Below are 24,746 nucleotides of genomic sequence, written 5' to 3' on the forward strand. Positions count from 1 at the left end.
TTAATATTTTAAAATTTAGCTGCTAATGAAAGCTAACCGTCTACAATATTCTAATATTTTTGAAACTATTATGTTTAATTTTGAATTAACATATGTTCATGTTACAGGCAAGGTGACAAACAGAATACTATGGCATTCATTCCATACCAAGGGAACCCCTTATTTATAATTCTGAAATTTCAAGAACTCCCCAAACACAAAAATTTCAGAGATGGGATTGTAGACATGTATTTTTATTTAATTTGATGATTCTACTATGGAGAACTTAACATGTCTGCCCACAATGTCGTTTTACAAAGCCTGTTTTAAATGAATTGATGTGAAACCTTTGGTCAAAGTATACTGTATGTAGTATTTGCATCTCTCTTAACCTAAATAAAAGTAAATTCTCTAAAGATTTACTTTAAGTCTACAGGTTTGATTAAAGCAGCATTAAGTATCTTATGGTTTAAAAAAAAAAAAAGAATCTTATCATGGTAGCTTTATTCCCATGATTCTGTAGAATTAACTTTGGTGATAGTGTTACATGGGATTTTTAAAAACAAGCAAATTATTTTTTTCATTTTGTACATTTACGCCTTTTGAATAGTTCAAAAAAGGACTTCTTATGATTATATCTTCTGTTATACTTTAAGACTGCTTTTATAAGATTCCATTTTGATTAGACAGAAACCTGTGTTAAAGCTGAATTATACATAGATCTGGCCTTATATGTTTGGAGGAAAGAAATTGTTGAATATGATATACTACTTCCTATTTTTCTTGTAAACCCTGTATGCTACTAGAGTTTATCTTTGGGCAAGAGCAGAAGTTTCAAGGACATTTTTTGGGGTAAAGTAAATTGAATGTTTGCTGTTACTTTTTCCATTAAACTGTGAGAATACTACTCTCATTTGTTATGAGTGACCTGTTGTAAGAGTAGTGCTTTTAGGAAAAAAAGAGATTGAGGTCTGTTTCCTTAAATGCACACTGAATGGTATGCCATTCTCAATTATTTTTATGGGTCACCTTGACAGAAGATAATTGGGTTAGTGGCATTGAATATAATTTCAATATGAGCAGCCGCCAAATTTCATGAATTGGGAGCATAATCATTAGGAACTGAAACTTAATTACTTTTGTGAAGTTTGATAAAATAAAAAACTAAGTGTATAGTATTATTATCTCATTCAAAGAAAGTGGAGTTCGGTTTTTCATTTTCATTTGGTAAACTCAGTTATTTGGGAGATTTATCAAATTGGTTAATCTGTGTGTGTTCATTTTTGTCACCTTATTTTTGGCATTTTTATTGCCTATTTGATTATAGTACTGAGTAAGCAAAGGAACAAAAGGTGAGATAAAAGTTGAATTTGTTGACCAGAAGATCTGTTAAAAGATGAAAACTCGGCTTTAATAATATTTATGTTAATAAAATGTAATAAAATTTCTGTATGTGGTGGAAAGAGCTCTTAACTGGGACTCAGAGGACCTAGACTGTTAGGCCCGCCAACACTAACTAGGAATTTTGCCACTAACTAGGTTTGTAATCTCTGGCAACAGATGCACGAGGACCCCATGCAGATTTTTGGATGTCTTTCTCTGAATAGTTCCATCACTTTCAGTACTCTGCCTTGCAGAATACCTCAGCCTCCGTGAACTTCAATCTTTGTTTCTTCAACTCTGTGGACTGTTGTGCTCTGCTTCGGCTCCTTCTCCCTGTGCTATGATCTGTAAAACAGTGACATTACCAAGTGTATCATGTCCCCCCAACCCGTGGTTCACAATCCTGCACTGCCTGTTGTCCAGTGTCTGGCAACAGTTATTTTATATATTTTGTCTGGTTTTGTTGTTTACGTTAGAAGGACAAGTTCAGCCTCACTCCATCATGGCTAAAAGTGGAAGTTCCCTTACTACGTTTTTACAGAAATAAATTTTTAGAGAGCAAATTGAGGGTTTTAAGAATAGTGTACTTAGGGGGCTTCCCTGGTGGCGCAGTTGTTAAGAATCTGCCTGCCAATGCAGGGGACACGGGTTCGAGCCCTGGTCTGGGAAGATCCCACATGCCGCAGAGCAACTAAGCCTGTGCCCCACAACTACTGAGCCTGCGCTCTAGAGCCCGCGAGCCACAACTGCTGAAGCCTGCATGCCACAACTACTGAAGCCTGCGTGCCTAGAGCCCGTGCTCTGCAACAAGAGAAGCCACTGCAATGAGAAGCCCGCACACCGCAACAAAGAGTAGCCTCTGCTCACCACAACTGGAGAAAGCCCATGTACAGCAATGAAGACCCAATGCAGCCAAAAATAATAAATAAATAAATTTATTTTAAAAAGAAAGAATAATGTACTTAAACTGTTCTTTGTATGTATGTAGTTCCTGGAAAACTGTGACAAGTTAGGAGTGTCACTTTTAATTAGCCTAGTCTTTACATCATATTAACAAATTAAGGAATAAAAACCATATGATCATCTCAATAGATTCAGAAAAAGCTTTTGACAAAATTCAACACCCATTTATGATAAAAACTCTCCAGAAAATGGGCACAGAGGGAACCTACCTCAACATAATGAAGGCCATATATGACAAACTCATGGCAAACATCATACTCAATGGTGAAAAACTGAAAACATTTCCACTAAGATCAGGAACAAGACAAGGATGTCCACTCTCACCACTCTTATTCAACATAGTTTTGGAAATCCTAGCCACAGCAGCCAGAGAAGAAAAAGAAATAAAAGGAATACAAATTGGAAAAGAAGAAGTAAAACTGTCACTGTTTGCAGATGCCATGATACTATACATAGAAAATCCTAAAGATGCCACCAGAAAACTCCTAAAACCAACCAATGAATTTGGTAGAGTTGCAGGATACAAAATTAATGCACAGAAATCTCTGGCATTTCTATACACTAACAATGAAAAATCAGAAAGAGAAATCAAGGAAACACTCCCATTTACCATAGCAACAGAAAGAATAAAATACCTAGGAATAAACCTACCTAAGGAGGTGAAAGACTTATACTTACAAAACTATACAACACTGATGAAAGAAGTCAAAGATGACATAAACAGGGCTTCCCTGGTGGCGCAGTGGTTGAGAATCTGCCTGCCAATGCAGGGGCACGGGTTCGAGCCCTGGTCTGGGAAGATCCCACATGCCGTGGAGCGGCTAGGCCCGTGAGCCACAATTACTGAGCCTGCGCGTCTGGAGCCTGTGCTCCGCAACAAGAGAGGCCACGATAATGAGAGGCCCGCGCACCGCGATGAAGAGTGGCCCCCACTTGCCACAACTAGAGAAAGCCCTCACACAGAAACGAAGACCCAACACAGCCATAAATAATAAATAAATAAATTAAATAAAATAAAAGGCAAAACTGTAGTTCCCAGAGGCTCTCATTATTAAAAAAAAAAAAAAAAAGATGACATAAACAGATGGAGAAATATACCATGTTCTTGAATTGGAAGAATCAGTATTGTGAAAATGACTATACCAACCAAAGCAACCTACAGATTCAGTGCAACCCCTATGAAACTACCACTGGCATCCTTCACAGAATTAGAACAAAACATTTTACAATTCGTATGGAAACACAAAAGATCCCGAATAGCCAAAGCGATCTTGAGAAAGAAAAATGGAACTGGAGGAATCAGGCTCCCCGACTTCAAACTATACTACACAGCTACAGTAATCAAGACAGTGTGGTACTGGCACAAAAACAGAAATATAGATCAGTGGTACAGGATAGAAAGCCCAGAGATAAACCCATGCACGTATGGTCACCTAGTTTATGACAGAGGAGGCAAAAACATACAATGGAGAAAAGACAGCCTCTTCAATAAGTGGTGCTGGGAAAACTGGACAGCTACATGTAAAAGAATGAAATTAGAACACTCCCTAACACCACACACAAAAATAAACTCCAAATGGATTAAAGAGCTAAATGTAAGACCAGACACTATAAAACTCTTAGAGGAAAACATAGGAAAAACAGGAAAAACACTCTTTGGCATAAACCACAGCAAGATCTTTTGTGACCCACCTCCTAGAGTAATGGAAATAAAAACAAAAATAAACAAATGGGACCTAATTAAACTTAAAAGCTTTTGCACAGCAAAGGAAACCATAAACAAGACAAAAAGCAACCCTCAGAATGGGAGAAAGTATTTGCAAATGAAACAACAGACAAATGATTAAACTCCAAAATATAAAAACAGCTCATGGAGCTCAATATCAAAAAAACAACAATTCAATTAAAAAATGGGCAGAAGACCTAAGTAGACATTTCACCAAAGAAGACATACAGATGGCAAAGACATACAGATGGCCAAGAGGCACATGAAAAGATGTTCAAAATCACTAATTATTAGAGAAATGCAAATCAAAACTACAATGAGGTATCACCTCACACCAGTCAGAATGGCCATTATCAAAAAATCTAGAAACAATAAATGCTGGAAAGGGTGTGGTGAAAAGGGAACCCTCCTGCATTGTTGGTGGGAATGTAAATTGATAGAACCACTATGGAGAACAGTATGGAGGTTCCTTAAAAAACTAAAAATAGAACTACCATATGACCCAGCAATCCTACTACTGGGCATATACCCTGAGAAAACCGTAATTCAGAAAGAGACATGTACCACAGTGTTCATTGCAGCACTATTTACAGTAGCCAGGACATGGAACCAACCTAAATGTCCATTGACAGATGAATGGATAAAGATGTGGCACATGTATACAATGGAATATTACTCAGCCATAAAAAGAACGAAATTGAGTTATTTGTAGTGAGGTGGATGGACCTAGAGTCTGTCATACAGAGTGAAGTAAGCCACAAAGAGAAAAACAAATACCGTATGCTAACACATATATATGGAATCTAAAAAAAAAAAAAAAAAAAAAGGTACTGATGAACCTAGCTAGCTGCAGGGCAGGAATAAAGAGGTAGACATAGAGAATGGACTTGATGACATGGGGTGGGAGGGGGAAGCTGGGGTGAAGTGAGCGTAGCATGGACATATATACACTACCGAATGTAAAATAGTTAGCTAGTGGGAAGCAGCAGCATAGCACAGGGAGATCAGCTCAGTGCTTTGCGATGACCTGGAGAGGTGGGATAGGGAGGGTGGGAGGGAGGGAGGCTCGAAAGGGAGGGGATATGGGGATATATGTATGCATATGGCTGATTCCCTTTGTTGTACAACAGAAACTAACACAGTATGGTGAAGCAATTATACTCCAATAAAGATGTATTAAAAAAAAAAAAGAATAGTGTGCTTAAACTATTCTTTCTATGTATGTAGTTCCTGGAAAACAGTGACAAGTTAGGAGTGTCACTTTTAATTAGCCTAGTCTTTATGTCATAGCTTCCTTTAATGGTTTTTACTAATATTTTAATTATTATAAGAAAAATTATTTTTAGGCTTTCTGCTAAGTAAATAGGAACACTAAATTTAGTTGCTTAGTCGTATGTTTCTTTGGCTGCATATGGTTACGTTACTGCTTCTGCTCTCCCCTCCCTCGTATCCCCCAGATCACTTTGCCTGTTGATTGTGGGAAGGGCTGAGAGTTAGGAAGCTATTGCAGAGAAACTAGGACTGATGGATCTACTAGAGAATGGAAGTGTCAGGGAAGGAAAGCACAGAGGATAATTAGGTTTTTTGCTTCATCATCTGAGTGAGGGTGAGTTGAGGGAAGGGCATCTCTTGAGACAGTGAAGACTTGGTGAATAGATTCTGGGGGGAAAATCAGTTGTGTTTTGGATAGTGTATTAGGTTTGAGATGTGAACAACAAAATAGAGATGGTGAGTACCTAGTTGATTATAAGACAGCTCTGTAGTTGGCTCCATCATTGAGCTTTAAGCAGTTGATTTCATGGTGCTGAATGTAAAATTTTACATTTTTGTTTCTCCACATTTTTCTATGATTTTATTATCATTTGCATTAACTACCCCTCCCAGATTTTGAATGTATTGTTTTAAAAATTGTGAGTAAAATTTGTTTAAACTTAATGACAGTGAAATCTGGCATAGAGTACCATATCTTTAAGATGTTTTCTGTAATGAATACAGTGCTTTAAAAATAATTATTGTTATGAAAGCACATGGTGATACTTAAAAGTCAGATAGCACTGAAAGGTTTATGATGAAAAAGAATTTGTCAACTCACCCTCCCTCCCCATCCCCTCCATACCTTCCCACACCAGAATCAAGCACCCTCAGTCCTTCTAGCTATTTTCTCTGGTATTTGCTTTTCTGTTGCTTAGTAATATAACATTATTTCTTTCTTCTTTTTTAAAATATTTATTTATTTATTTGACTGCACCAGGTCTTAGGTTGTGGCACGCAGAATTTTCGTTGCAGCACGCAGGATCTTTAGTAGCGGCATGAGAATTCTTAGTTGTGGCATGTGGGATCTAGTTCCCTGACCAGGGATCAAACTCGGGCCCCCTGCATTGGGAGCATGGAGTCTTAGCCACTGAACCACCAGGGAAGTCCCTATAACATTATTTCTCATGACTTTTAGACATTTATTGACTTCTGTTTATGGAAAATGAGGGCTTGGAACTTCATCATTCACACATTTGCTCTCTTGTCTTTCTCTCTTTATACTTATATCACAATATTTTGATAAACCAGTATTAAATATTTACATTTTTATAACTATACATGTATTTTTTTATTGTTGAGCCAAATATTACACTAAGACCACTAAGACCACCACACTCTCTTATATAAGCCTTTATTTCTCCTGGAGCTAATACCTATCTTACTTATTCAGTTGCCTGGTTTTCTATAGACCCATTGCTCATTTTCCCCAAATGTGCCTGTATTTCTGTCAGGTGTTTATAAATAAAATTTTCCATTTTTGTCCTTGATAGAAACCTATTCCATGGTGGCCATTGGCGTCCTGTTTTATTTTGGAGTGGTTGTTCTCTAGTTCTTTTTTCTGCATTAGATTACTTATTTACTAAGTCCCATGTTATCTTTTTTGTTTTGATTCCTTTTAATAGCTTCCTAAGGAAGAGTGCAGAGAGAGAAAATTTTAACTTTCTGAGAAGCTTTAAACTGTCATTTTACTTATATATACTTGGTTGACAGTTTAACTAGGTAAGGAATTCTGAATTTTGAAGGCTGTGTGTAGTTTTATAGCTTTTAGCAATATTCCATTGTTACTTTGGAGTAAAAGTTCAGTGCTATTCTGATAACAGATCTTTTTTATGTGACTTGTTTTTTTCTCTCTGGAAGTTTTTTTTTTTTTTTTTTTTGGCTGTGTTGGGTCTTCGTTGCTGCGCATGGGCTTTCTCTAGTTGTGGTGAGCGGGGGCTACTCTTCTTTGCATTGCGCAGACTTCTCATTGTGGTGGCTTCTCTTGTTGCGGAGCACGGGCTCTAGGCGTGCAGGCTTCAGTAGTTGTGGCACGTGGGCTCAGTAGTTGTGGCTCGCAGGCTCTAGAGCTCAGGCTCAGTAGTTGTGGCACACGGGCTTTTAGTTGCTCTGCGGCATGTGGGATCTTCCTGGGCCAGGGCTCGAACCCTTGTCCCCTGCATTGGCAGGCGGATTCTTAACCACTGCGCCGCCAGGGAAACCCCTGTCTCTGGAAGTTTTTGTTTGTTTTTTTTTTTTTAAATTTTATTTATTTATTTATTTATTTATTTATGGCTGTGTTGGGTCTTCGTCTCTGTGCCAGGGCTTTCTCTAGTTGCAGCAAGTGGGGACCACTCTTCATCGCGGTGCGCGGGCCTCTCACTATCGTGGCCTCTCCCGTTGCGGAGCACAGGCTCCAGACGCGCAGGCTCAGCAATTGTGGCTCACGGGCTTAGTCGCTCCACGGCATGTGGGATCTTCCCAGACCAGGGCTCGAACCCGTGTCCCCTGCATTGGCAGGCAGAGTCTCAACCACTGCGCCACCAGGGAAGCCCCTCTGGAAGTTTTTAAGGACCATTATTTCCAGGCTTTGAATTTTCATTATGGTGTGCCATAGTGTGGGTCTTTTTTCCCCTTTGTTAATTTGCATGCACTTGTTTGTCCCTTGTGGCTTCAGAGACTTGTTTCCTTCAGCAAAAAGAAAATGTTATTTTAAAATATAATTTCTACACCTTTCTTTTTTTTTCCAGTTTTCATATTATTAACACTTGTTGGACCTTTTGGAGTAAGCTAATGATTTTCTTATTTTTTCTAATGTATATTTTGTCCCTTTGTCTTGCTTTTACTTTCTGTATTTGAACCTTCCTTTTTTTTTTTTTTAAATTTTGGCTGCACAGTGTGGCTTGCGATATCCAGTTCCCTGAGCAGGGATTGAACCCCGGTCACTGCAGTGAAAGTGTCGAATCCTAACCACTAAGCCACCAGAGAACTCCCTGTATTTTTTTTTTTAAACTGCGTTTTAGTGGGATTTAGGAGAATATGGAAATAACGTGATCATTTTGTTGTATTTAACAGAATCAAAAATTTAGCACCGAATTTAAAATTGTTTGCATTTCTTGCTAAACTTAAAGTTTTCTCTTTTGTTTTGACAGAGATGTTATGAACATAAACAGTACAGAAATGGATTGAAATTCTGTAAACAAATCCTCTCTAACCCCAAATTTGCTGAGCATGGAGGTAAGTGTAAATACTGTACACTTGCTTGTAAGCGTAAGTAGGTAAGGCTTTGCTTACTTGTCTGGTTTCACTTATTTGGGTTCTGTTAATCCCAGCTGCCTAGACTGTTTTCCAGAGAGAGTGGACCTTCTTATCCTTGACTCCTGTGAGATGTTTAGTACTAATACTTTGAATTTATTGTCGAGAAAATGATAACACAATCTACTTGAGTTCTGATTTATTCCTATTTTGAATATTAGCACCATAGGAAAGGCAAAAGAACCTAGTAAGACAAATATGCTAATTTAAGTTTAATAAATAAGTTTATTTAAAATGTTACAAGAAAATTTTGCTTGAGAACTTTGGTTGAGCTAGAGAAATTTTATTCCTTACAATAAGCTTATTCAGAAAGTATCCATTTGGGTCTTTGCTCATGAACCAGCACCTTCTTATTTAGCATTGTATCTTAATTAGTTTTTCAAGACAGTCATGTTTAAGACATGATTTTGAAAGTTTACATAGCTTTTGCCTGTGTGAGGGTACAAAATTGGACAGTGAGATGTTTGTAGGATAAACTTGTAAAGAAGCAAAGGAAAAATAAGCTTTCACAGGTCTGATTTGTAGTTAGGAAACATGGCTCTTTGTTAATTAATTTGATAATGTTCTCTTAGTATTGAAGAGGGAAAGAGCAATAGTTCCCTGTTAGCTATCTTTACTCTCGCGTACTTTCACTATAGTAATAAAATTGTTTAAAGATGGAAAGCAGTGGGAATAAAGTATCTAAAATTTTCTCTCTCCATTTCCTTGTTAAAAAATAGTTTTGCTAGCCGATTGGATATTAGGTTGTTTTATATTCATTCCAAAAGTATGCATAATGGTAATATAACTTTTAGTCGTATAGTCACCATAGAGTTTCAGTACAGCAGAGTACCAACTTTCATTGTGTCTAAAATGCAATTTCCCTTCATATTTTAACATATCTGAAATCAGGTTGCATATGAAGTATCATAATTTAATTGAAAATACTTTTTTTTTTTTAATGTATTTTTTTTTAAACGCATTGTTTACTTTATTTATTTATTTATTTTTGGCTGTGTTGGGTCTTCATCTCTGTGCCAGGGCTTTCTCTAGTTGCGGCAAGCGGGGGCCACTCTTCATCGCGGTGCGCGGGCCTCTCACTATCGCGGCCTCTCCCGCTGTGGAGCACAGGCTCCAGACGCGCAGGCTCAGTAGTTGTGGCTCACGGGCTCAGCTGCTCCGCGGCACGTGGGATCTTCCCAGACCAGGGCTCGAACCCGTGTGCCCTGCATTGACAGGCAGACTCTCAACCACTGCGCCACCAGGGAAGCCCGAAAATACTTTTTAACAGTACATAAGTTATGATTTGTTCTATACTTACTGACAACCTGGGTTTTCATTAATTAAGACACTTGAAGTTGTTTCTTGCAAGAATAGATTTTACCTGTTTAACAACAAAGTATTACTTTCTACAGTACCTTGCTAATTTGGCTACTTGCCAAATATATTTTGTTTGTTTGCTTCCTTTTCCTTTAAATTTATGCATTATTTTTGATGATTTTGTACACATTTTTTTCCTTCTTTTTTTTTTTTTGCTTCCGTTTCTTTATCTGTGTTTTACTATAAATGTTGACTTTTCCTCAGGATAATATGTTTAATCCTTATCTTTTATTCCTAATTAATTTTTCTATAAATTTTAAATTGTAGTCCTAAAAGGCAAATTAATCATAATGAATATTTTATATTCATTTGTGTTTCATAGAATATACATTATGAAATTAGAAATATTGTTTTTCACTTTCTGAAAATATTTTCCTCAACTCTTTTTTAATCTGTGGATTGTGAACGACAGGTGTTTGACATCTTCTTTTACTTGTATATTTAATAGTAATCCCAAAAAATCATTTTAAAATAAATTTATGAAAACCAGAAATGTAATTTATGTGTATATTTAAATAGTTGAACAGTGAATTTAACCTTTATGTAACTTGGGTTCACAGAGATAGTCTGTTTCAAGATAAAGTTTTTCATACTTTAAAGTAGTGATTTAATAAGGTCATGGGATTCCCCTGAACAGTAGGAAAATCATTTTATCTTGTTAGCATATGGATTACCAGATATTCATGCATTTTTGTATCTTTTTATCTAAAAAAAAAAAAAAATCTAGGGAGGCCTACAGTATAGAAATGTGTAGTTACTTCATTTGTCAATTTAACAAATATTTTAATTCTTTAAAAACCTGGACATTTTCCCAGGAATCTCCTTGAAGTTTTAAATATGTAGGATAATGTAACATTTGTATTTGAGATTATGGTTACCGTTTTTGTTGTTGTTAGTTATCTTTAAATTCCTTTTCTTTTTTCTTCCTTTTCTTCTTTTTCTTTTTTTTAAAAATAGAAACCCTGGCTATGAAAGGATTAACATTGAACTGTTTGGGAAAAAAGGAAGAAGCTTATGAATTGGTTCGTAGAGGTTTGAGAAATGACTTGAAGAGTCATGTGTGTATCCTTTTTGTATATTTAAGGGTTGGATTGTGGTGTCTTGAGCTAAGGCAGCAATTTGGGAGTCAGAAGCTTTAGATCTCTCTTACTGTGTAACTCCAGAGGAGATGGTTCTTTCTTCAGTTGAATAATAGCAACTGCATTCATTCAGGAAACATTTTTGTATACCTACCATGTTCTACCATTGTATCTAGTCACAGATAAATGGGACTTCCCTTTTAAAATATCTATGAAAGCTCTTCCCACACTTAAAAAAAGAGGTACCCTGCCGATTCCATCATAGCATGAATTTAGAGAAGGATATACGATAAGGAGTATGAGAAGGCAGTAGAGTATACTGATTGAGAGCCCAGGGTTTGGAGTAGGCTTCACTTTGGTTTGAATCTCAGCTCAGCTTCTTTCTAACTGTGATCTTAGGGCTTAGTTTCCTTATGTGTTAAATGAGAATACTCATACCCACTTCACTGGGGTGGTGTAAAGATTTAATGATGCTTAACATAGTCCCTGATAATGCTGTACTGTGTGAGGTGAATTTTATTTTATTAAGGGAAGTGTGAGAGTAGGATCAAGTACAAATGTCTGAGGGAAGATAGAGAAAAAATTGTGGGTTACTGTTTTTTAAATAGTTTTTAACATATTTCTTTACCTATTTTGTTGGCTAACACAATGAAGTGCTGAAACACTTAGCAAATTTTCAAGTGTTAGTCTGGAATAATACAGACTAAGAAAAGATATGGATTTTGCTGTCAAGGATCTTATAGTCTAGTGAAGGAAGATACTTGGTAGAAGCTTAACACTTCTGAGTATTACATAAAATGTTATAATTTGTTCAACAATTATCACTAATCCAGTAAAGCAGAAGTGAGTGAGTTGAGAGTAACCAGAAACTGAAAAGGTAAGCAAAGGATTAAGTAATAAGATTTTGTAGCTATCTTTTCATCATTTTAATGTTGGTGCAGTGTTCTATATGTACTTGCCATGCTTTATTTAACTGGGTTCCTCTTGATGAACATAAATTTCTTTAAATTTTTGGCAGTGTTAAACTCCTTGAGGATAGATTTTTAGAAGAAGAAGATTCAAGGCAGTTAAAAGGTGTTGCAGTGCTCAAGAGAGTTGATCAAGTCCTGAAATGGGGGTGCGGGGAATAGGAAGGTAGGTAATGGGTGCCATATTATGAAGGGTAGTGTATCTCAGGCTTTTTAAAACCATGTTTCAACCAACTGAGAAGATTTGTTAACCTTTACTTTGTCATTTGCATAATGAAAATGAAGATTATTTTTCGAATAAAATTTATAACATTATATATGTATTTTCAGTTATACATGTCACCCTAGAAATTCTGTATTTACTGACTCTGTTAAGGAGTGTAGAAGTTGTTAGATTGAAAAGTTGGAATCTGATCTGAGAGAGAAACATTACTCATTTCTGGAAAGGGAAGTAGACTTTCTTCTTTTGATTGTGTGTGTTTTAGAAAGGTTACTCTGGCAGGTGAGAGTAAAAGCAGAGAGACTGAAGGCAGGGGGATGGGTGACTTGCAGTAGTCAAGATCTAAAGTGAAAAAGACCTGTATTAGGGGAGTGGGATTATTTACATATTTTCCCCCCTTTGTAGCACAGTTTTACAGCCTACTGTAATTTTGCTTACTTATCTGTATCCCTTACTAGACTTTAAGTTCTTTGAATAGGAGACTGTCCATTTTGGCCACCTGCACCCTAAATTTAAGTGGTTGATTTTTAGGAACTTTATACTGCACTAAGGGTCTGTCCCAAGGACCTTGTTAGCTAAGGAAAAGAAAATACACTTGATTTAAAACAATTACATGTCATGGATACCCATTCCCTCTTTTTCCTTTTAAAAGTAAAGATAATTCTTAATATTTATTGAGCATTTATTTTTGTGCAAGCCAGTGAGCACTTTATATGTTATTCCATTTTGTCACCAAACTGCTGTGCTTTGCTGTATAGGCTTTCTATTTATTTATATTTTATAATTGAGGAAACATAAGATTAAATTAACTTGTTTAAGGTCACAGAGCTAATAAGGCAGGCTAGACCTGTTTTCTCTGGCTCGAAGAGCTGTGCTTTTTCCCCCCACTGTATCAGACTACCTTCCTGTCTTTATATTCTCTCTGTTTTTTAAGCTTGTAATTTTATAAATAGATGTAGTTTTCTGAGTTTCATAGAGAATATTATTGGAACTTTATTTCTTGACCTGGAGGTTGTATCCTTAACTAAATCCTTTAGGTTGGCATGTTTATGGCCTTCTCCAGAGGTCAGACAAGAAATATGATGAAGCCATTAAGTGTTACAGAAATGCGCTAAAATGGGATAAAGACAATCTTCAAATCTTAAGGGACCTTTCTTTACTACAGATTCAAATGCGAGATCTTGAGGGTTACAGGGTAAGTAGAGAATTTTTTTATTCTAAGGAGGAAATATTGTTTAAATATTTAAAACTTTTTTTGAGTACTTTCTGATAACAAGTTTTCCATTAAAAAAAAATTTAATTGAATCTTGCTCTCTTCCCCCAGTAGTGATTGTGTTTATGACTGGACTAATCAGATTTAAAAATTATTTTACTGTGAGGCAGAGTTGGATTACTGTATAAGATTGAGTTAATCAATTCAGTGAAAAGTTAACATTTTTATATATATATTTTTTGTTTGTTTATTCCTTTTACCTTCATAGAGATTAATATTCTGTCTTAGTAGCTACATTGTGTGTGCGGGGGGGGGGGATTTCCTTCCAGTTTTATTCAAATATAATTGACATACAGCACTGTATAAGTTTAAGGTGTACAGCATAATGATTTTGTTTACATGATGAAATGTTACCACAGTAAGTTTAGTAAGCATTCATCATCTTATATAGATACAAGGTAATAGAAAAAGGAAAAATTATATTTGTTCCTGGTGCTGAGAACTCTTAGGGTTTACTCTTGTAACAGTTTCCACATATAACATACAGAAATGTTAATTATATTAATCATATTGTACATTACACCCCTAGTACTTAATTTATCTTACAATTGGATGTGTGTACCTTTGACCACATTCATTTAATACCCCGTTCTCCCCACGGCACTCCCATTCCCACCTCTGGTAACCACAAATCTGATTTCTTTTTCTCTGAGTTTGGTTGGTGGGTTGGAGTTTTTGAAGTTTAATTGCCCTATGATGCTATATTAGTTCCTGGTGCACAACATAGTGTTCTGTATTTTTCTGCATTACAAAATGATCACCACTGTAGCTATATTTTAACCCTTAAATCAGTCTATTAAATCAGATTTATTTAGTCCCTCTTTTTATTTTTCCATGTAGTACCTGTTGAGTTGTTTTCTATAGATCTTAGCTCAGTAGTTGGGCACTGTATTTTAAAAAAGTGGTTTTATTCCTTTGTACTATCTTTTTTTTTAATTTTTAAATTTAATTTAATTTATTTTTTTATACAGCAGGTTCTTATTAGTCATCAATTTTATACACATCAGTGTCTACATGTCAATCCCAATCGTGCAATTCAGCACACCACCATCCCCACCCCCCCACCCCCCCCGCGGCTTTCCCCCCTTGGTGTCCATACATTTGTTCTCTACATCTGTGTCTCAACCTCTGCCCTGCAAACCGGTTCATCTGTACCATTTTTCTAGGTTCCACATACATGCGTTATTATACGATATTTGTTTTTCTCTTTCGACTTACTTCTCTCTGTATGACAGTCTCTAGATCCATCCACGTCTCAACAAATGACTCAATTTCGTTCCTTTTTATGGCTGAGTAATATTCCATTGTATATATGTACCACAACTTCTTTATCCATTCGTCTGTCGATGGGCATTTAGGTTGTTTCCATGACCTGGCTATTGTAAATAGTGCTGCAGTGAACATTGGGGTGCATGTGTCTTTTTGAATTATGGTTTTCTCTGGGTATATGCCCAGTAGTGGGATTGCTGGATCATGTGGTAATTCTATTTTTAGTTTTCTAAGGAACCTCCATACTGTTCTCCATAGTGGCTGTACCAGTTTACATTCCCACCAACAGTGCAAGAGGGTTCCCTTTTCTCCACACCCTCTCCAGCATTTGTTGTTTGTAGATTTTCTGATGATGCCCATTCTAACTGATGTGAGGCGATACCTCATTGTAGTTTTGATTTGCATTTCTCTAATAATTAGTCAAGTTGAGCAGCTTTTCATGTGCTTCTTGGCCATCTGTATGTCTTCTCTGGAGAAATGTCTATTTAGGCATTCTGCCCATTTTTTCATTGGGTTGTTTGTTCCTTTAATATTGAACTGCATGAGCTGTTTATATATTTTGGAGATTAATCCTTTGTCCGTTGATTCGTTTGCAAATATTTTCTCCCATTCTGAGGGTTGTCTTTTGTCTTGTTTATGGTTTCCTTTGCTGTGCAAAAGCTTTTAAGTTTCATTAGGTCCCATTTGTTTATTTTTGTTTTTATATCCATTACTCTAGGAGGTGGATCAAAAAAGATCTTGCTGTGATTTATGTCAAAGGGTCTTCTTCCTATGTTTTCCTCTAAGAGCTTTATAGTGTCCAGTCTTACATTTAGGTCTTGAGTCCATTTTGAGTTTATTTTTGTGTATGGTGTTAGGGAGTGTTCTAATTTCATTCTTTTACATGTAGCTGTCCAGTTTTCCCAGCACCATTTATTGAAGAGACTGTCTTTTCTCCATTGTATATCCTTGCCTCCTTTGTCATAGATTAGTTGACCATAGGTGTGTGGGTTTATCTCTGGGTTTTCTATCTTGTTCCATTGATCTATATTTCTGTTTTTGTGCCAGTACCATATTGTCTTGATTACTGTAGCTTTGTGATATAGTCTGAAGTCATGGAGTCTGATTCCTCCAGCTCTGTTTTTTTCCCTCAAGACTGCTTTGGCTATTCAGGGTCATTTGTATCTCCATATAAACTTTAAGATTTTTTGTTCTAGTTCCGTAAAAAATGCCATTGGTAATTTGATAGGGATTGCATTGAATCTGTAGATTGCTTTGGGTAGTATAGTCATTTTCACAATATTGATTCTTCCAATCCAAGAACATAGTTTATCTCTTCATCTGTTGGTATCATCTTTAATTTCTTTCATCAGTGTCTTATAGTTTTCTGCATACAGGTCTTTTGTCTCCCTAGGTAGGTTTATTCCTAGGTATTTTATTCTTTTTGTTGCAATGGTAAATGGGAGTGTTTCCTTAATTTCTCTTTCAGATTTATCATCATTAGTGTATAGGAATGCAAGAGATTTCTGTGCATTAATTTTGTATCCTGTAACTTTACCAAATTCATTGATTAGCTCTGTTAGTTTTCTGGTGGCATCTTTAGGATTCTCTATGTATAGTATCATCTCATCTGCAAACAGTGACAGTTTTACTTCTTCTTTTCCAACTTGTATTCCTTTTATTTCTTTTTCTTCTCTGATTGCCGTGGCTAGGACTTCCAAAACTATGTTGAATAAGAGTGGTGAGAGTGGACATCCTTGTCTTGTTCCTGATCTTAGAGGAAATGCTTTCTGTTTTTCACCATTGAGAATGATGTTTGCTGTGGGTTTGTCATATATGGCCTTTATTATGTTGAGGTAGGTTCCCTCTGTGCCCACTTTCTGGAGAGTTTTTATCATAAATGGGTGTTGAATCTTGTCAGAAGCTTTTTCTGCATCTGTTGAGATGATCATATGGTTTTTATTCTTCAATTTGTTAATATGGTGTATCACATTGATTGATTTGCGTATATTGAAGAATCCTTGCATCCCTGGGATAAATCCCACTTGATCATGGTGTATGATCCCTTTAATGTGTTGTGGGTTTCTGTTTGCTAGTATTTTGTTGAGGATTTTTGCATCAATATTCATCAGTGATATTGGTCTGTAATTTTCTTTTTTTGTAGTATCTTTGTCTGGTTTTGGTATCAGGGTGATGGTGGCCTCATAGAATGAGTTTGGGAGTGTTCCTTCCTCTGCAATTTTTTGGAAGAGTTTGAGAAGGATGGGTGTTAGCTCTTCTCTAAATGTTTGATAGAATTCACCTGTGAAGCCATCTGGTCCTGGACTTTTGTTTGTTGGAAGATTTTAAATCACAGTTTCAATTTCATTACTTGTGATTGGTCTCTTCATATTTTCTATTTCTTCCTGGTTCCATCTTGGAAGGTTATACTTTTCTATGAATTTGTCCATTTCTTCCAGGTTGTCCATTTTGTTGGCATAGAGTTGCTTGTAGTAGTCTCTTAGGATGCTTTGTATTTCTGCGGTGTCTGTTGTAACTTCTCCTTTTTCATTTCTAATTTTATTGATTTGAGTCCTCTCCCTCTTCTTCTTGATGAGTCTGGCTAATGGTTTATCAATTTTGTTTATCTTCTCAAAGAACCAGCTTTTAGTTGTATTGATCTTTGCTATTGTTTTCTTTGTTTCTATTTCATTTATTTCTGCTCTGATCTTTATCATTTCTTTCCTTCTGCTAACTTTGGGTTTTGTTTGTTCTTCTTTCTCTAGTTCCTTTAGGTGTAAGGTTAGATTGTTTATTTGAGATTTTTCTTGTTTCTTGAGGTAGGCTTGTATTGCTATAAAATTCCCTCTTAGAACTGCTTTTGCTGCATCCCATAGTTTTGGGGTTTTTTTTAACATCTTTATTGGAATGTAATTGCTTCACAGTGGTGTGTTAGCTTCTGCTGTATGACAGAGTGAATCAGCTATACATATACATGTATCCCCATATCTCCTCCCTCTTGAGTCTCCCTCCCACCCTCCCTATCCCACCCCTCTAGGTGGTCACAAAGCACCGAGCTGATCTCCCTGTGCTATGCAGCTGCTTCCCGCTAGCTATCTATTTTACATTTGGTAGTGTATATATGTCCATGCCACTCTCTCACTTCGTCCCAGCTTACCCTTCCCCCTCCCCATGTCCTCTTTTCTTAGAGTAAGTAGATCAGTAAGTAATAAAGGGTACCATGTCTTAACCTTTTAAAAAATTACAAGATTATCTTGGAAGCTTCATTGTGCTTCTTAAGAAATACGTTTTTGCTTCTGTAAAGCTACACAATGTGGATGTTTGAAACTATTTTCTGTTATGATTTTCATCCTTGTGTTACAGATTGCTCAGTGTTGTGGGGTAAATGAACATGATCTTTTTAAGACGCATTTACTTTCATTGTAAAACTAAGAAGTGTTTTTTTCCCCTCTTAAAGGAAACGAGATATCAATTACTTCAGCTTCGACCTGCACAGAGAGCATCGTGGATTGGTTATGCTATTGCTTACCATTTATTAGAAGATTATGAAATGGCAGCAAAGATTTTAGAAGAATTTAGGAAAACACAACAGGTAACAACCAGAAGTCATACCTAGTAAACTAGGTCTTATTCTTAATATAACTCAAAGAGAGAAGTGTATATAGCCTTACTTTTTAATTGAAATAGTTTCAAACTTACAGAAAAGTTGCAAGAAGAGTACAAAGAACTCCATATAGAAGTTCACTCACATTAACTAATTGTTAATATTTGATACATTTACTTACAGTCTCTATATTTACTTAGCTATTTAATTTTTTTCCTGAAACATTTGAGAGTAATTGTAGATACCATGCTCTTTTACTCCTAAGTGCTTCGGTGTGGTATTTCCTAAAAATAACTTTATAGTTGTCAAATCTATAGATACTGCTGTATAGATTATCAAAAAATTAGGAAATTTAACATTGATAGACTGTTATTATCTAATCCACAACGCATATTCAAAATTTACTAATCAGCCTGTTTATATCCTTTCTAGGACTTTTTTTTTCCATTTCAGGATCCAGTTTAGAATCATAACTTACATTTAGTTGTCATTTCTCTTCAGTCTCTTTTAATCTGGAAGTTTCAAAGACTTTCTTTGTATTTCATGACATTGGTAGTTTTGAAGAGTCATGGCAGTACTTTCGTAGAATGTCCATCAATTTGGATTTATTTGATGTTTTCTCATTATTAGACATTGTTATGCATTTTTGGCAGGAAACTACAGAAGTGATTTCAAGCCCTTCTTAGTTCACCACATTGAGTCACGTGGTGTGTGTTCCATTTGATTACTTGGTTAAGGTGGTGTCTGCCAGGTTTCTTCACTATAAACTTGTTATTTTTTTCTCTTTGTATTTAATAAACAATTTGAGACTTTATGAATAGTCTGTTCTTCATCAAACTTTTCACCACTAGTTTTAGCATTCATTGATTATGATTATTGCCTGAATCTACTGTTCCTATGATAGTTTCAAAAGGGTGATTTTTCTGTCTTGTTCCTTCTAGATTTATTTGACATTCTATTCTTAAGTAAGGGCTTTCCTTTCTCCCCTATTTATTTATTATATGTAAGGACTTAATGGATTATTTTATTCAGTGGGTTATAAGTTAATATTGACATTATTTACTTAGTTGCTCCCTAGAAAGATATTTAGGAATTTTAAAAAAATGAATTTTGTCCATTATATATTATCCTTTGACTTCTTGTATGTATTTGAGTGTGTGAGCAATTTTCTAATATGAAAACAAAATTCTTACTGTTAGTATTCCTTATATCCATATATAGACATCCCCTGATAAAGTGGATTATGAATATAGTGAACTCCTTTTATATCAGAATCAAGTTCTTCGGGAAGCAGGTCTCTATAGAGAAGCTCTGGAACATCTTTGTACCTATGAAAAGCAGATTTGTGATAAACTTGCTGTAGAAGAAACCAAAGGTATTTTTTTTAAAGAGTGTAATTTATTCCGGTATTTAATTATGACAAAGAGCAAAACTGAAAAATCTAGTTGCTACTGATAGTTGCATAGAACACAACTTCTTGATTTGATGTCAAAATCTATTTCTTACTCATGCACTTTGAATAATTTGTAATGTGGGAAAATACACATTCAAACAATGGTTATTGTTATAGGAAAAAAAATTGTGAACAATAAATCATTGAATGAAGTGACTCAGTACAATATTTTCTCTTTACAGTATTTTCAGATCAAAGATACTTAGAGTTGATTAAGACACTGGAGGCAATTGCTCCATTTTATAAGACAGAGGATTTTCTTAGAAACTGCTTATTGGCGAAACTGAATGTGTACAACACATTTCTTTATTGTCAGTAATATATATTGATAAATCAGTCTTTACTAAAGTGCTTCTGGGACATTCCTAGGGTTCTTTATGGTTTATCTGAATGTCTCTCTGAACACAGAACTTGAATTGAAACCAGAGATTCGGGTTTATATGTGTGGATTAGGGTAGGAGGATGGGTAGATCCTTAAATAAAGATCTCCAGTTCTGCCGTTTATTAGAGGGTTGAGAAGAAGGAGTCTTTGTAGTTTTAAAAGTTGAGGAACTGATTATGGAAACTGAAAGAAAAATAACAAGTAATTGAGAATATGAGTATTTTCTAAGAATTGCCATCTGAAATATTCCTTTACCTTTGTGAGACCAGGCGACTGAAGTTTGTTGGTTTCAGATTTCTTTGGCTTCCCTTGAAGTTGAATACTAGAAAGTGTGGTATCTGTGTGCAGAGTTGGTATAGCCACCATTTGCTTGATGAACTTTTCAGCAGAGGATAGTGCTGCTGGCAAGAAAAGAATGGAAGTCTCAGGCGCCTGGAGCTCATTTGTGAGCTGTAGGTCCAAGACAGCCCTCTCGCACTTGAGTTGATCATCCCTTAGCAGTCTGTTAGTTATAAAGGAGGAGGTTTCTGACTTCTTGAAAAGATCATGAGGTTGAAAAAACTAGTTTGAGTTCCTTCATTGGCTACTAACCAGCTAAATGATGAGGGGCAAGACTTGAGCCTCAGTTTCTTTATGGAAATATGTGACATTGTTCAAAATACTCTTAAGTACATTGTTTTGTTTTATTATTTTTATAACTTTATTAGTGAGGAAGAATGACAGCTCAAGCTGAGGACTCAGAATTGACCCACGGATTTAGCAATTTGGAAGTTACTGATGACCTTAACAGAAAAACGTTCTGAACATTTGGAAGGAGGGTAGTAAAAGCCCAAACAAATCAAGTAGATTTAAATGAGATTTAAGTAGAGGAATTGAAGATAGCATGCATAAATGATGCATACAAGTAGATTTGCTGTATAGGAAACACCTATAGGGTAGTGGTGTATGGAATGGGTTATAGGATCAAAAGAAGATTTTTACAGCATTTGCTTATGCTCACTGGATAATGAGACAGAATATGCAGTACAGTAGAGGGTATGTGATCTAGTGGAAAAGTTGAAAGGTTGGGCTTAGATAGCAAAATGAATAGTTCATCCACAGTAATGAGAGATGGTAGAGTGTATGGGCAAGTAGGTGTGTCGATGTAGTGGGTATTTGGGAGTTCTCTTCTCGTTGCTTCCATTTTCTCAGTGAAATAGGAAACAGAGCCATCAGTTCGTTCCACAAAATATGTTTTGATATCTCCAGTGAATCAGGTATTGGGGACAGGGTATATAAAGAGAATAGAAGAGAACTAAGAGTAGAATCATCAATCGTTGGATATTCCAGTAATAAAAGGCATTGATGTTAGTGGTGGGTAGTCAGGATAATTTAGGAATTTCCTGGCGTGGGTGAGTGGGCATAGTTAGGCAGAAAGTTTCATTGTTAATTCTTATACCATCAGTTTCTTCTACAAGGGAAAGGTGGATGAAGATTAAGGGAAGGAAATGTGGATGGGTGTAGCGTAGGGGAGAAAAGTTGCAAAATATTATTTATGTTTTTGGTGAAGGAGGCTTTTGGTTAGTGTAGAGCTGACCGTTAACTTTGGTGCTGTTGACATTTTGGGACCGAGGTGCTGGAGGTGGAAGTCTCCTGTATGTTGTGTAATGTTTAGCAGCATTGGTAGCTTCTACCTATCAGATACCATAGCACCTGCTCCCCTTACTGTGACACCAAAAATGTCTCCAGATATTGCTAAATGTCTCATGGATGGCAAAAATGCACCTGGTTGAGAACCACTGAGGGTATAAACATTAAGAATATGGGCTCATTTAGCCAAATTGCTTGGGTTCAAATCCTGACTCTTAACAGTTAACTATCTGAAAGACCCTTGACAAGTTTACTTATGTTCTCTGCTTTAAAATGACACAAATAATAGTAACCTATCTCATAGAGCTTTGAGAATTGAATTAAGTAATGCAAGTGAAACATTTGAAAGTCACTTTCACTTTCAGTAAGTGTTCATTTTTATTATCTGATAATAGAAAGGGTGCAAGGGTGAAGTCCTGGTTTGAAAATAATACCTTTGGTGAATGGGAGCCCATTAAGGTAGGGAAAAGGATTCCTGAGCAGTGTTTGAGGCCTGTGTGAGTTTGGAGCTCATATATGTCTAGTGAAACCAGTGCCTCAGTCCATTCATCTGCTGACTTCTTTTATGAGAAGGTGTACAGCAAGCAAGCAATCGGGATGACCCAGGCCTTAAAATTGGTAAATGAGGGAGCCTAGGTTTTGAGATTAGTTTTCATATTTGGGGCTGCTAATGTCATTCAGGGATGGGATTGGTCATGCAACCCAGAGAAGATAAGCAGTGAGCCTACAGGTTGCTGAAAGGCATGAAGAAAAGGGAACGGTTTTCCTCTAGGGTTGGAGGGTAGGATTAGTGAGCCAAGAAGAAGAAAGTCAAGATAGTTAAGCTTAAAGCAAGATGCATATTTGGTAGTTGGAAAAGAGAAAAAACAGTAGTGGGAAGAGAGACAATGTGGCCATGCTTATGGGCTGCTAGAGCACAATCGTTTCCTAGTTGATTAGGGCATCATAAGGTTAGGGTATTGGATTGGGGCATTAATTTGGATTTTGAAATTGTCCATATGTTGTCAGGAATACTTGAGTAGTAGATGATGGCTTGGTGACTGTGTTCAGTGACCTTGAGAGAGTAGCCTGGAGTTAGAAAAATACCTGAATAAATTGAGGATGTGAAGAGGATGACATTTCTACACATGAACTTGCAAAAAGGAGGGACAATAAAGTAACATGGTAAATAGTCTTGTTGAAGGGAATTGAGAACTCAGGAGGATACCAAATCTACCCACTTCCCAAAATTGAAGAGGTTTTAAGAGAAAGTTTGAGGAAAACTTAAAGTTACAACCAGAAGATAACTTAATTTAATTTGTTTTTTATCAGGGGAACTTCTGTTGCAATTATGTCGTTTGGGAGATGCAGCTGATGTTTACAGAGGATTACAAGAGAGAAATCCTGAAAACTGGGCCTATTACAAAGGCTTGGAAAAGGCACTCAAGCCAGGTAGCATTGGTTAAAACTTACTCTCTAAGTTTTAATTGCTTCTTTTGTTAATATATATTGTGTTAACTCAGTGAAAATCATAACTAGAAGAACTGGTTAAGAATTGGTTCAGGGACTTCCTTGCTGGTCCAGTGGGTAAGACTCTGCGCTCCCAATGCAGGGGGCCCAGGTTCAATCCCTGTTCGGGGAACTAGATGCTACATGCATGCCACAACTAAGAAGTCCGCATGCCACAACTAAACATGCCTCAACGAAGATCCCATGTGCCTCAACTAAGACCTGGCACAGCCTAAATAAATAAATAAATATTTTAAAAAGAGAAAGGTTACCAGGAGAAAAACTAATTAAAAAAAAGAATTGGTTCAAAATCTGAGTATAGAAGTACATTTGTGAACTTCCATTTAATATGGTAGACTAAGCATTTTCTGAAACCTCTCTTCTACTACAAATTCAAAGAAAGAGTTGTGAAAAGAATTTTAGAAACAAGTTTGAAAAATTTGCAAATGCATAGCAGCATCAGAAACATGAAAGGGAAATGTAGAAATGGAGATGTCTCCCCAAAAGAGACACTTCTGTGATAACCTGTGGCTATAGCAGAGTGGCCTGCCAGGGGCAAGTGAATGTTGCCAAGCTGAAAGGGAAGCACTGTTTCCTATGTGGAAAGAAGGACTCAGGTAAACCTGGTCCAGAGACACTCTTCTCCCCAACCATTCTCTCCCATGAATAGGACCTACTTGTGAGGACAAGCCCAGAAATGTGTCATCTACAAAAAGGCAGAGTCTTTAGCCAGGATGATCTAATTTGAAGCGAAGTTTCCCACAAGACTGATAGTGAACTATTCCTGGTACTATTCCTGGTATAAATGTGAGAGAAACCTTGTACAAAGAATGTCATCCTCTGTAGTAACACCAGCATTGGAAAGGTAATCGTCAGTGCCAGCCAAAGGGAGAGTAGAGATCATAGAGAAGCCTAAGATGAAGAGAGGCAATGAAATATGCATAGTTAAGAGAAAGTGCCTGTTAGGAATCTGGGAAATGAAAAACCTACTTCTTGATGTGACATGAAAATCTTAATAGATTAAATATAAGAGGGGCCACAGCTGAGGAAAATTAGTGAAGTGAAAGATTGAACAAGGAAAGTTCTTACCTGAGAGTAAAAGAAAATATAAAAGAAATATGGAGAAATGGAAGATAGAGGATAAATCCAGAAGCTCCAAGATAAATCAAAGGAGAGGAGTTAGAGGAGAGGCTGAAGAGAATACTAGAGAAGCCATAGGTGGAAACATAATAACCGAGCCTTTCTTGGAACTACAGTAGAGCAGGCAGATTTTGAAAGGCCACCTAAAGCAGAGCAGGATAAGGAAAATTATGTATTTTATATGATTATAGGTTAAAATATGAAAATATTAGAAGTATTCTAAAATGATTGTTGATATATTTAGGTG

The 24,746-nt window shown here is 36.4% G+C and overlaps 1 protein-coding gene across 3 annotated transcripts in view; it reads left to right on the forward strand.

Annotated features, from left to right (window-relative positions):
- Positions 1-24,746, forward strand: part of NAA15 (N-alpha-acetyltransferase 15, NatA auxiliary subunit) — a 75,963-nt gene that overhangs the window by 16,642 nt on the left and 34,575 nt on the right. For all 3 annotated transcript variants that reach the window (XM_082389799.1, XM_082389800.1, XM_082389798.1), the window contains 6 exons: positions 8,494-8,578; positions 10,973-11,077; positions 13,320-13,477; positions 18,261-18,395; positions 19,629-19,782; positions 23,183-23,302. In XM_082389799.1, the coding sequence (XP_082245925.1) occupies positions 8,494-8,578; positions 10,973-11,077; positions 13,320-13,477; positions 18,261-18,395; positions 19,629-19,782; positions 23,183-23,302 (757 nt within the window). The remainder of the gene's footprint in view (positions 1-8,493; positions 8,579-10,972; positions 11,078-13,319; positions 13,478-18,260; positions 18,396-19,628; positions 19,783-23,182; positions 23,303-24,746) is intronic.

The sequence above is a fragment of the Balaenoptera borealis genome (assembly GCF_965194805.1).
Source record: "Balaenoptera borealis genome assembly, chromosome: 4".
Classification (NCBI taxonomy): domain Eukaryota; kingdom Metazoa; phylum Chordata; class Mammalia; order Artiodactyla; family Balaenopteridae; genus Balaenoptera; species Balaenoptera borealis.